Source organism: Clytia hemisphaerica, unplaced genomic scaffold (genome assembly GCF_902728285.1).
Source record: "Clytia hemisphaerica strain Z4C2 unplaced genomic scaffold, Clytia hemisphaerica genome assembly, whole genome shotgun sequence".
NCBI classification, from domain to species: Eukaryota; Metazoa; Cnidaria; class Hydrozoa; order Leptothecata; family Clytiidae; genus Clytia; species Clytia hemisphaerica.
The window spans coordinates 839,337-853,320 of record NW_027104602.1 but is presented as its reverse complement, the minus strand read 5'-3'; the positions used below and the strand labels follow the sequence as shown (position 1 = coordinate 853,320).

Below are 13,984 nucleotides of genomic sequence, written 5' to 3'. Positions count from 1 at the left end.
CTAACTTTGGTTTCCTCCGAATTCGAAATTCCATGTTTAAAAATTGCACTCCAAAACCATTGGAACAATAGAATTTCTATTCCCATTCCCACCGGGGCTGTGAGACAGGGGTGTTAGAAAAGCTTATCGGCGTCGTGATTTACCGGATGTTATGAATGAAGCAATGTCTTTGTTTTATTCCATTCTTGTCACATCAGTTTCATTTGGTGTTAGTTTCCCAATCTCTTATTTTCGTCAACAGCAGATTGATAAGGAGTTTCTTGGAGTTGCAGTTTTAATGATCAATTGTTTTGTCACCAATTTCTTGCTGTATGGTAAGAAATGTTACATCATGGTTTTTAAACCTCGACAAAACACGAGAAAATATTTCAACAATCATCGAATGAAAAATTCTGGTATACGTAAATGATAAAAATAACTGAAACAAAACAATAAAATGGACCAAAGATGTATGAAACATGAAAAACATCATTTTAATGTGTTATTTTTATAAGAAAGGAACGGAAAGTAAACAATTTTGTAAAATTTGTAAAATATTTAGCTAAAAGTTTACACGAGTGAAATCAAAAGAGTTTGAAAAATATTAAACTATTTGGTCTTGATGAGTCTAAGTCTTAATGATAGTCAATTTCGAGAGGTATGTATTGTACATTATTAGACACGATTCATTATAAAAAAATATAAGAACTAAATGTACCTGTAAACTGCTCTCAAAGCGTTTGTATCTCGGGGGGGGGGGGGGTCCTACCCCTGCCGACCGATGGGAAAAATGGACTCTACGTGGGACTCATTTTTTTGAAAAAAGTGACCCTGTACACATGATTTTAATGCACGATGATGTTCAAAATACGTTTTTAGTTTACATTTCTTGCTATTTCAGCCATTCGCAAAAGTTAAAGTTCGGCCAAAAATGATATTATAGGCTTACTATCTCATTTAATCGGATATTTCGTTGATATGGTATAAGGGATTCCAGGCTATATTCTTAGCCTAGTCAAGCCATTAACAAGATTTTGGACCCTCAGAACCATCCCCAACAAGATGCTTTTCCCAGTAAAAAGGAAGATGCATGAACGGTAAAAACGTAGCTGAAGTTTATCTAGAAAGTTTGTGCAAACTTAACTTTACAAAACATTATTTTCTCAGCGCCCAATGCTATATGTCAAAAAAAAACTAAAGAAATATATTCGAGGGAAAAATTTATATTATTTTAAAAATTATATTCAAGATTAAGGAAAAATTTGAAAATAAATATGAAACAAGCTGGACTAATAGAACCGGCAAATTTTGCACTGTTTTGCCTGCAAAATAATTTCTTTAGTCGGGCTCTATCTTATTTTGGATATTAGCTAGTTTCCGGCTACAGGGATTACCTACCCTGAGTATCAGAGGTTAAGTTTTCAAAGAATATATTAACCTCTGAAGACTTAAAATTTTATCGCACATGTGTCAATCTAATCACTGTAGAAAGAATCAAAGATGAAGAGCAAATATTACCTTATTAATGTCTAACAGACTGTATCAGTATGCAGTTTACTGTTTACGAATTCCCCCAGAAACCTCCAAGTTTAATTGAAGTGAGCATTCTTTCAAAAAAAATCTTTTGCATGATCCCCAAATGTATAACAGTAATCACTAAACTATTGAATTCGATATATTTGCCATGTCAAGTTAAATAAAAAGAACAACATTTGTTAAAAATTGAAGCAGAAGCTTTTCGGTCTCATGCCATCATCAGTGCTATAGATAGTAAAACTAAACTATTAATTATGGAAATGTCACTTTAATTGAATCAAAATAATTGACCAGACTTTATGTTATGATTGTCTATCACTGACCCTTTTTAAAAAGCATTGATGATATTTTTTAGTTGCGTTTTCAACGACGGGAATAAAATATCAACTTTGAACTTCATCGAAGATCTTGGATGGTCGTCATGGTTACTTTTGTCTGTGTTGATTGCACACTGAATAGAATCTCGATTGGTCGGCACCAGCGTCGATATATGATTTCGACCACAGATATCTAAGCCCGAAGGGCTAGGTAGGCAACTTTAAGCTTTCTCCAGCAAAAAAAAGTGAAGCTAAAATTTGACTTTTTAAATTTCGTGCCGATGGATAGGATCTAGCATTTTAATTGTTTTCGGAGCGCGAGATCAAAAAACGTAGGCGGCAAACGCTATTTCACATCTCTCAAACCGGTGAAATTGCATATTTTAGTCACGTGACTTTGGTAGGAAATCCTTCCAAACCTAGGCTTCACTTTTCGATAAAAGCTGCAACTCGGGTAAGTTATGGCATGTCTTAAAATTACCATAATTTTTAGATCGCATTAGTCGACAGAAAATGACCAAACAAATGACTGAACATGAAGGGTACTATGATAAAGTTTCTAACCTGATGTGTAACCTAATTGTTTTTTCGCTGATTTTTCGCGAAAAACCGCAAAAACTGATTATGACGTCATAATCGATGACGTCATAAAAACTAAAAATTAAATTTCGCAAGAATGGTTTATCCAATTATCTTCAAACTTTCACCAAAGATGTATCTCATGAGGGTCGATCATTTGAATAATTTTTTTTTTCAAAATTCTGATTACGTCAGCAAAAAATAAGATTTTTAATTTTTATCTAATCTATGCTGACGTCATCAAAATTTCGAAAAATTTCTTCCTTCAAATGATCGACCTTAGTGTTATACATCTACGGTGAAAGTTTGAAGACAATTGGATAAACCATTCTCGAGAAATTCAATTTTTAGTTTTTATGACGTCATCGATTATGACGTCATAATCAGTTTTTGCGGTTTTTCGCGAAAAATCAGCGAAAAAACAATTAGGTTACACATCAGGTTAGAAACTTTATCATAGTACCCTTCATGTTCAGTCATTTGTTTGGTCATTTTCTGTCGACTAATGCGATCTAAAAATTATGGTAATTTTCAGTTTTTGAGACATGCCATAACTTACCCGAGAAATCTAGCCCTTCGGGCTTTACAGATATCTGTGATTTCGACCTGTGCTTTTCACGGTAGGGATTACTTTATCGGGGAAAAAATGTCGGGGTTTTAATTTGTCGGGGAAAAATTTCGTCACCTAGAGCAGAGGCATTTTCGTCACTTTTCCCGGACAAAAAAAATTTCAAATTCGTCACTTTTTCCCGACAAAAATATCAAATTCGTCACTTCAACCGACTAAATTGTCCAAAAGAAATGGTTTCCTTCACTAGCTCGAAAATTGGTCTCTTAATTTGACGTTTAAAGCACTAATTTTGGTACATAAAGTGTAAAAAAATTAAATTTTGATTTTGGTTAGTTGCGCTTTAACATTTCGGGTAAATGTTTTGGTAATAAAAAAATCGGGAGCAAGTTTTGGTCGGGTGATAATATTTCGGGGTAATATTTCGTCGGGGAAAAATTTCGTCACCCCCTCAAAATTTTTATCACTTTCCCCGACACTTTTTTCCTCACTCAAAAACGCCTTCTGGCAACTTTCACATATTTTCGGCCGAAAAAAGATATTTTTGGCATTACTAATATACGATTACGGGTTTCTCTGCCACATTTCCAGCCTTTTTTCACACTCCGTCGGTCATGTTTACCATACTTGTGCAATAAAATCAGAAAAAACTAAGTACGAGTGAAAGTGTCATAACTTGTTTATCGTCAACTTGAAAAATATCAACAAACTTTTCTCTCCATTTATCTTTCTCTATGTTTTTTTTAACTTCCTGTATTTCGGTGAAATCAAAATCCAAACATTCGGAAATGATTCGAATGGTTATTAAGTGCTTTGAGAGGAAAACGAAAACATTTCTGAGAATAAATTTCGGTATGAGATACAACAAGCTCGGGGGGGGGGGTACTTAGGCAAATGGAGGGTACACGGTATGTGCCGCCCTTAAGGGTACCTTTTTTGGGTTTCCAAATTCCCGCTAAGGGTCGGAAAATCAGAAAATCAAATTTCAGTCCCACTAAGGGTAGGAGAAATGGAAAAATTTCAACTTTTTACCCCCAGAAAGATCGAAATTTGGTCAAATTTGTCCCGGTTAGTAAGGGTCGTAGAATACACAAAATTTTCCTTTGTTTTCTCCTTTTTTAGTCCCGATAAGGAGTAAGGGTCCGATGGTCGAAAGTCGGGCGGCACCCCTCCGTCAGCTCGCAGTCCTAGTACCCCCGGGACAACAAGAAAGTACAGAATGTGGTCTCTTGCTTACCAGACTCCTTTTTTGAACGCGGTCTTGTATTTGTTCGGTACAATATGAAATGAAATACAGCATTTATGTACGCGATTTTAGCCAATCATCAGATTGCTCATATTTTTCATGTTGACGATAATTTTGCTTGTTTTCAACCTCTTCATATTTTAACTTGTCATCTATTAGATTATTTCCCTGAAAATATCTTTCATCAAAACGATGATTAGTGGCTTTTGAGATACGTATACCCGAAGAAGACGATGAAAAAAATTATTTTTTTAAGTGAATAGACATTTTCATAAATTACGTCACGAACATCACTTGCCTCGTATTCAAACAATTTCCATGGTGATTATGTCCCTTGAGACATTGAAAGATTTTTTATAAATAGAAGTAGTTTTAATTAAATTTGCTGGAGGTTAATCACTATGGCGATAATTTCAAAACGAGGCAAGTGATGTTCGTGACATTATATGAAAAGGTCTATACACCTTTTCGACCGTAGTCGCGCGGTCAGACGCGTGCCACTTAATTATTTAATTATCCACCTAAACTCGATCCAATCCTTTTTTGACACATTTTTCTATTGTCTATTATCGGTGCGAAAAAAAGACTGGGACGATTTTAGTGGGATAAAGCGGACACATAAATTCCCGCGCAGCAATTGGCGCTACACGTTTTTTTTCTCATAAGGAACACGTTTATAAGGAACTTTAGGCTCAAAATGGTCCAAAAAACTAGGAATTGTCAAGGAACTGCTCAGGCTGAGAATAACAAAACACATAGAATTAACTTGAATTTGCACACATTTACAAAGCCTAAACACAAAGATAACAAAATGTTGACGAAACAACGTTCAATAAACATCTCTTTTCGCATTTTAGTCCATTGTTATAGTTATACATAAGTCACATACTTAGCAAATCCAATCTTAGCAGCTTAGTAAATAAGGAACTTTGAGGCTGAAATTCTCTCGAAAAATAAGGAACTCCAGGCTCGGAACCAAGTTAAGGTTCCTTATAAAAAAACGTGTACTGTCGAGAAAAGGTGTATTGTTCACAGGCTTTTGAGAAAATCCTCCAAAAAAATTTAAATATTTTTCGCGATCGGTAGATAATTCATGGATTATGGATTGATTTTTAACGAAACAAAAGCAGCTGACAGAAAATGATGAATTCTTGATAACAAAACCAATTAAATTTAAAATGCATGCGATTGAAAGTCTTATCGGAAACTGGTAATTTATATTGATTTGATTTCAATTAAAAAAGGATATTAAGAGCTTATCAATCAAAAATGCAATAAACATCTCCAGTACAAATTGAACTGTTGTGTAATGTTTTGAAAGTAAACACAAAATATGAGATAAGCCACAATGACATTATGATTGTCATCTCAAATCTGCTTATTGAAAACATTCCTCGCATAAATTCAAAATGACTGATAAATCTATCAAAATCAAAAAATGGATTCAATCCTGCGATACATAAAATATCTTGTTTAAAAGTTTTTTAGACAACTAAAAACTTAATAGAAAATTAAAGTTTTTTTTTAAATACATCTTTTATCATCCTGCTATAAACAATTATAAAAAAAGTAATTCATTAAACATCATGCAAAGGAAGCTCTTTTATCAAATCCAATTGGTCCTCGACGAAGGATCATTTGTTATTATTTTTAAATTAAAAACAAAAAAATTGACGATTTGATATAAAATATTAATTTAAACTGCGATAATTTTTCAAAAGATTTTGGAATAGAAAGAGAAGTTAAATTGTTAAAGAACAGAAAATAGCTATCTATAAGTGAATAAAATTTTGCTAACATTGATTTATTCCACAATAAAAATAATTTACTTGTATATACTTTGTAAGCAATTAATGACTCCCATAGTTTCCATGTGTACTGTTATTTTCATTCAGAGTGATCAAAGGGAGAGCACCCTTTTGGATATGTTATCACAGATATCCAAAGATATTCCTCATTTAACAGAATTCCAAACAACACTTTACACAATTTATAATATAACACACTTCTTCTTCTTTTTCTTTTCAGTTGGTTTGGGACCTGATTTAGAATCATCCTTTTTATGCGATTGAATAATTTCCATCAATTGAACGAAAGAATTATCAACATTCTCCTTGGTTTTAGCAGAGGTCTCAATATAAGGTACTTTCCATTCATCTGCGCGTCCTTGTCCCTCTTCTTTAGAAACTTGCCGTTTATCAGCTAAATCAATTTTATTCGCAACTAAGATGAATGGTATATTTTCCTCTGTTTCACCTTTAACTCTAAGGATTTGTTCTCGAAAGTCTTGAGTATTAGCAAATGATTCAGATTCACAAATACTGTAAACACATAGAAATCCTTCGCCGCTTCGGAAATAATTGTCTCTAATAGCAGCATAATCTTCTTGACCAGCTGTATCAAGAATATCGACTTGGCATTCTTCTCCTTTTACAGTCACCTTTTTCCGATAACTATCAGCTTTGGTTGGTTCATAATCTTCTACAAACTAAAAAAAACAACAAGTCATTGAATTCAACATTGACATCAATTTTTGATTGAAAGGTACCCTAAATCAGGAAAAAAAGTATTACCACGTTAAGGATTTTCTTTAAAAATCCACACATTTTTTCTATATTTTTCAAGAATTTTTTTGCTGACAATAATTATTGCATTTCCGAAAATCAAGGTTTTTGGTAAAAAAAATATAAGTTTCCTATGAAATAATTCTTACACACTAACCATGTTTCCAAGATTTTTCTTATGTTATTTAAAAAATTTCGCTGAAAAATTGGAGATAAACTAAAGGCCTTATCAAAAATTGAAACTAAAACTCTCCTGGAAAAGTTTGTAGATTGAGGCACACCGAATTTCATGTATTAACTTAATTTTTTTGAAATGATCGTATCCATGCAAATTTGTTTTTGAGTTTCAGGCAAACTTGATTTTTTCAAATCAAACTTTTTGGGAAAAAATAGTGGAAGCGTTTAAATTCAGAGAAAGTGCATAAAAAATAACGTGTATCAAAATACACGACTTCTCTTTCGCACCGAGTGCTGTGAAGTCGGGTATCTTGCATCGGTGGAGGGAAACTTGCATAGCCATCAAATGACTGACCAATCAAAGTTGAGAAATTTCAAAACAAATGAACTACGCAGCTCTACTCTACCATTTTTGTTTTGATTTAACTTTGTATTTTAATGACCAGACAGGTCATTCATTTGAGGGCTATGCATGTTTGCCTCCACTGATGCAAGTTACAAAAAAAATCTGTAGTGGAACACTCGCGAATGTCTGGAACAAAGTTAAGACCAAATTATTGGCAAAATGATGGAGCGTTTGACGTCACGCGGCAAGTTACACACTCGTTATTTGTTAATCCCATCGGGCAATAGGCGGTTAGGCGACGGGCGTTCTCTAATTCTCCAATCGCCGCCCAGTCAAGTTTTGAATGAAAACAAAAAGTTAAAAAGGCGCTCTATCAGTGAAAGTTATCGTCAGTCAGGCACATCCTGGCAAATGAACGGGGTGAGCATTTGCATGGGGTATTCGTCACCCAGTGTAAATGAGATAGGACGACAAGTGTTTCAACCGGTATTCCAACGAAGCCATATTTTGGTTTGTACAGAAATTTCGCCCGCTCAAATCAAAACAACAAAATGGTCAATCTCACTAAAGCAAAACATTGCGGCCACGGCATTTCCCTGGATAAAAATTCTGGTCACGTGACCATCCGTGATTTTAGACCAATGAAAACGCTTCATTTCCCCGGATTAAAGTTGTGTCTACACTAACACGCGGGAATTTGTTAGAAAAAGAGAAAAAAAACCGGGGGTCAAATTAAATGTTTCTCCCTTCTTGCGGCAAACATAAAAGACTTTAAGAGGCCATTTATTTAAGAAAGGGGTGTTATATCATATATAAATCATGTAAGTAAGTGATATTTTAAGTAAGAAGTTCATTAACAATTTTATTTTGAAGTTTGTTTTTAAAAATAAAACCCCCGTGCTCTATGATTATCTCATTTTCTTAACTTATGGACCCACTTGGAAGTCTTTGTAATACAGATCATCTGGCAGTGTAGTTGCAGCCTATACAAGAATTGGAATCTAAAGTCTGAAGTCGTAACTCCTTGCCAGTGAACCCGCAGAGACATTTTTAGTTGGCAGACACTGACTTTAGGTTGGTTTGGAAATCGTTTTATTTTGAAATGTAATCTTCACTTTAGATGAATACCTTTATTTATTTGGATTCATGAAAGGTTCAAGGTTTGTTTTACTTTTTATTTCAAATTATTTCATTGATTTATTGAGCTGCAATAGCTGATTGAAAAACGAAGATTTTTGATAGTTATCAGCGTGGGCTTGGCCGCCATTTTGAATTTCGATTTTTTTTCTCCTGTACTCGGCAATTTAGAGGTTGTTCGTAATACGCGATTTGGCTTACGCGTAACACTTGTGCTCAGGCTAAAAGCGTGAAAATGAATAAAAATGAACTTCGAACTGAAAAAGGGAAAAAAGGAAGAAAACTGGGAACTTTATTTTTTCGTTAAATGTTTCTTCAATCTTTGAAGACAAAATTGACCCATGGAATAAAAATTTCATCTATGCAGTTCTTTGAAATGAAGCAAAATATTTCCAACCCGGTTCAATTAAACTGGGTATTCGGCGCTATTACGTCACTTTCGTGTTTGACCCCGTTCATTTGCCAATGGTCGCAAGTGAAAAATACCCCGTTCATTTGCCAGGATGAGCCTGACTGATCGTGACAAGTTATGACAGAAAGTATGATTGATAAACTAACGGCCTTCCCTTTGTAACAATCAAAAAAAGAGCAATCAAAATTAGCAAATATTCTGCCTGAAGCTGTGGAACTTTTGGAATGTACGGTACAAAGTAGTGTATATAGATACATTCTTCATAGAAATGAATGAATGGGACGTTTTCATCACACCAAGTGTATCTGAAACTTTCTTACCTCGTCGTACATAAACTGCAAAGTTAAAGCTGATTTTCCTACACCACCACTTCCGACCATTATAATTTTATGGACACCTGCAGTCTTTTCTTTTGGAGGCATTTTTATTATTTAGTACTTCCTGAAATTCAGAATAAAATTTCGATAAAAATTTATAGAGTATTGACTTTAGAATAACTAAATTTATGGTGAAAGTTTCACTCCTTTTCTTGCTCTGACATATCTTCGATTCGTTTCGTGGAGAGGGGTGTTTATTTTTGTCATATCAAGATGCGCACGACTTCTGCGCATGCTAGAGAATCTCATGATGAAGTAAGAGCTTTATTTTCATAGCGCTATCTACACTACTACCTTTTTTCTTGTTTGTACCATTCCCCACAAAATTTCCGTTTGTTTGCGCGAAAAGATTTTGATTATCCTGGTGTTTTCAAGAAACTGATGTCACTTATTACGGGGCCTGGAAATCCCGAGTTGTTTTTTTCCGAGTTATTTTTCCGAGTTATTTTGCATGTGACGTCATAATTTCAGTTTTTATGACGTCACCACAAAAATGATAACTCGAGTTTTTTTCGGGCTTTTAACTTTTCGAGTTATTTGATAAATTTTAACTCGTTTTTTTTTCGTGCCTTTAACTTATTTCGATTTATTTGGTATTTTTTAACTCGGGTTTTTTTCGTACCTTTAACTTTTCGAGTTATTTGTTGATATATTTAACCCAAATTCCCCCTTTTAGGTGAGGCTCGGAATTCCTGAGCTAGAAAAACCGAGTTAGAAAACCGAGTTAGCAAAAAACCGAGTTATGACGTCATCAAACGAAAATTTTGACGTCACAATCAAAATATCTAGCTCGATTTCTGATTTCTCTAACTCAATTTTTTTTGTCAAATTAAAATTTTCGAGTTAGCTAACTCGATTTTGTTTATCAAATTAAAATTCTCTAGTTAGCTAACTCAATTTTGCTTAACAAATTAGGTAAATCAAAAATCAAGCAAGAAATTTTCGATGTGACGTCAAAATTTTCGTTTGATGACGTCATAACTCGGTTTTTTGCTAACTCGGTTTTCTAATTCGGTTTTTCTAACTCGGAAATTCCGAGCCTCCTTTTACTTTAGGTAGAGACTGGCACGCAAGTCGGGCTGGAACGGTATCAAGCGGGAAAAGTGAGTGTAGGAGTTAGGTAAGTACCGTGAGTATCACAGCGCGAATAAATTCGAAAACTTGACCTCTGATACTCAGGGTATTAGGTAAGCGTAGGAAGAAATTTTGTCGGCGGCAAGGGCTGTTAATCAGCAGTAGCCTCTCACCAATTTTTGCTCGTTCTCCTACGCAGCTCCTATTCTAGCAAACGCCTGCCGCCTTTATGTTCACGCCCTTTGAAATGATTAATTAACAGACTAGTTTGCTAGTCTACTTTTACGTAACAAACCCATATAAACAAGTCGAATTTTCCATAAATCGAATATCTGCTATAAAAATATAGTGTAAATATAACTCGAAAACTTTGAGGCACGAAAAAAACCCAAGCTAAACTAGTCATAGCTTTCACTAATAAATGCCCACGCAGAAGATCATGAATGATTGATTAATTGATTGAGGCATATGCTTGAGAAAAAAAAATCATATTCCATTAACACAATACTTGAAGAATTCATGCAGCTTGATACATGTTTTTTTTTATAAGCAAGTGTTTGCCCCTACATCAGGCTCGCATTATGCTTATCATTCTATTGTTCTCAAACAATAGAGCCATTGTTTAGGTACCAAAAACTGAGCCTGCATATGCTTATAAACGTTATGCTTATAAAGGAAAAAACATGTAATATGATAAAATTTAAGGAAAAGCTTCTCAAAAATATATTTCAAAAATTATGGTATCATTAGCTTACTGGTTTTCACATCTCCTGTTTATTTTTTTCTTTTCTCCCAGTTTCTTTCTTACAACAATATATGTCATGATTATTATTCACAATAGACCTTTTCTGATAATGCCGCAGACATCTTAGATTGTAGGCAAAATATATAGCAGTGAATAAATCCACAAGGTAACCAATCAGAAATAGCTTGTTTTGCTTTCATTAGCTGCTATATTTCAACATTTCTCCATTGCTACTTTGCCTAATAAACAATAGTCAAGAGGATACTGCTTATAAAATTTATCAAAAAGTTCTGCGCCATCTTAAATTGGGTGAAATAGAAACCAATCCTAGTTAAGGCCCGGGCTCCACTTGCGTACGCTGTGATTGCACTTCTCAAGCAAAATCTTCTATGTTGTTGCAGACGTACAGTCGAGAAAAGTTAAAATACGCCTAAATTTCTTTTCAAGTGCATAGTACTTTTTCATGATGCAATCTTTTCTCCAAGCTGAAAGGATTGAATCCATTAAGATGATCGCAGCGCAGACAATGAAGAGACGTGCCTTCAGGAAGTTAGACTTTTTGAGTTTATAGCTAGCTATATACTTTCACTTTATGGTGTTTCTTTATGACTGCCTGTGTACCTAGTCTAGCCACCGTTAAATGCCTTCGGGAAGGTCTCTCCTAACTTAGAAAGCCAGAATTTGGAGCTATTTCACCAAACCACTGGAGCGTAAGTTATTTAGGCTATCACAACTGCATGAAAAAGTTTAACGTGCGCATGTAAAGTTTAACGAGTAAACAAACTTTTTTCAGGTTTTTGAAAAAGATTTACCACACTGAAAAGACGTAAAACACTCTAAGTGAGGTAAATTATTTTGAAGACCAAAAGAAAAAGTCAACCACGTTTGGACTACTCAACTTTACATATGCGTACATTCATCTTTTTTGTACTTTGCCGGTTGTTTTACTAAGTTAAGAAGGACTTTCTCGAGTTACGACCATATGATGGTATTTAAAGCTCAAGAAGCCCTATAAACAATAAAGGTATAGTTATTAATAAAATAACAGACAAAAATAAATTAGAGTCTGAACAAAAAATATCAACTGTACATTTGAAAACTTGAGCAAATTTATTTTAAGATTCCAGAAAAAGAGTTTAAATCATTGCTAAAGTGAACTTCTGACTAAATTTCAGTAGTTAGTATTCAGTTTCAAAGACAAGAAACTAAATTTGACATACCAAACACTTTTTCCAGTCAATGAATCAGCTCATCATTATAACCAGTCTGCCATTTTGTTTGTTTTGATTTGCACAAGTAATATTGTAATTTGTGTTATATCATACATACACCTGTTATAATTTGCATTTATAACACTCGCTTCAGCTTTTCAGTGGTAAATCAAAACTAATAACATGTAATATGTAATAATGGTAATAGCATATAATAACGTAATATGAAAATATTTATACAACCGTCCCGGAAAAAAACCGAATTTTTTACGGAAGAGACTAACTACGGGGATGCTTGCGCGACAAAACAAAACGCGCAAACTTTCGAGATTCCAGTCCAATATCTATGCGTGAAACTATGAGTGCCTCCTCGTCGCTACGCTCCTGCGGGGGCAAAAATACCGAATCACTCGAAAAGCTAAAGGCAAGAAAAAAACCCGAGTTAAAAAATACCAAATAGCTCGAAAAGTTAAAGGCACGAAAAAAAACCGAGTTAAAATTTATCAAATAACTCGAAAAGTTAAAAGCCCGAAAAAAACTCGAGTTATCATTTTTGTGGGGACGTCATAAAAACTGAATTTATGACGTCACATGCAACTCGGAAAAAAATACTAAAACGCTTTCTCGTGTCTTCAACCCCTTTTTCTTTTTACCAATAAACGTGAAATCTCAATTTTGTCCCAGGGGCAAAATCAGCGTGTCTTTTGGGTATTTCGATTCTCTCACTTTTTTGTCCCTTGAAACAAAAAAAGAAACCATTGAGGCACTTTTTTTCTTGTGTTGGTGGGATAGACAATTTTCGAAAATAATAGCAGCAACAATACACTTTTTTTTTATAAGGAGCACGTTTATAAGGAACTTGAGGCTGAGAATAAGAAAACAAGTTTTAAGGAACAGTATGAGATTGTTATCCAAACTTAGCAGCTATGTAAATAAGGAACTCGATAAGGAACTTTGAGGCTGAAATTCTCTGTAAAAATAAGGAACTCCAGGCTCAGAGCAAAGTTAAGGTTCCTTATAAAAAAACGTGTATTTTTTCCGATATTCAATTTCTTTTCCCTGCGATGGCTTAAAGCACGACATCTAGCCCTTTGAGCCAGGCCGGGGGGGGCCTGGCCCCCCAAAAAAGTTTTTCAGATTATGGTGTTTTTTTGAAAAAGGTGTAAATTTCGTCAACGTTTTCTAAATCTCAGATTGCGAAGAAGTATTACAGTTGTATATTGTGAGATCACAGCTTACACGCTTTTTTTTTATAAGAATGGTGTAAATCCATTTCATCATGGATATTCTTAACTTTTTTGGGAAAATCATCCTAAAATATTCTTACAGCATTCCTATTACTTGGGGGTAATTGGCAATTTATAATTTAAAATGCTCTAAAAATCTTAGCTTGAGTAGCAAAATTCCATGATGGTGATATTCTCTTAGCATATTCTTCATTTTTTTGGCCATTTTCATCATGGACATTCTTATAAAGTGTATTCTTATAAAAAAAACGTGTAACAGTAACAATAACCAAGATTGTTTTAGAAACCGCGGCCTAAAAGAAAATTATTGTTTATTCTTTAAAAATTTTACCATGTTATGTATAATTTAATTTTCGTTTCGTCTGCTAATTGCCAACAAAAACAAGCAGAGTAATTAAAACAATTGGACTCATTTTCTGTATAATCAGTTTTCTTTTGTTTTCTAAACAAAAGTGCTAGCGATTTTTTC

The 13,984-nt window shown here is 34.2% G+C and overlaps 1 protein-coding gene across 1 annotated transcript; it reads right to left on the bottom strand.

Annotated features, from left to right (window-relative positions):
* Positions 1-5,508: 5,508 nt before the first annotated feature.
* On the bottom strand, positions 5,509-9,374 carry LOC136824140 (ras-related protein Ral-A-like). Its single transcript, XM_067080304.1, has 2 exons — positions 9,182-9,374; positions 5,509-6,713 (listed from the first exon to the last, which is right to left on the bottom strand). The coding sequence occupies exons 1-2, from the start codon at positions 9,281-9,283 to the stop codon at positions 6,216-6,218; spliced, it is 600 nt and encodes a 199-aa protein (XP_066936405.1). The 5' UTR covers positions 9,284-9,374; the 3' UTR covers positions 5,509-6,215.
* Positions 9,375-13,984: the final 4,610 nt, after the last annotated feature.

Excerpts from the sequence above, each read along its gene's own strand:
- LOC136824140 (XM_067080304.1), bottom strand. The coding sequence starts at position 9,283 with ATGCCTCCAAAAGAAAAGACTGCAGGTGTCCATAAAATTATAATGGTC. Across the intron at positions 6,714-9,181 it reads TGCAGTTTATGTACGACGAG|TTTGTAGAAGATTATGAACC; the intron begins GTAAGAAAGTTT and ends TGTTTTTTTTAG.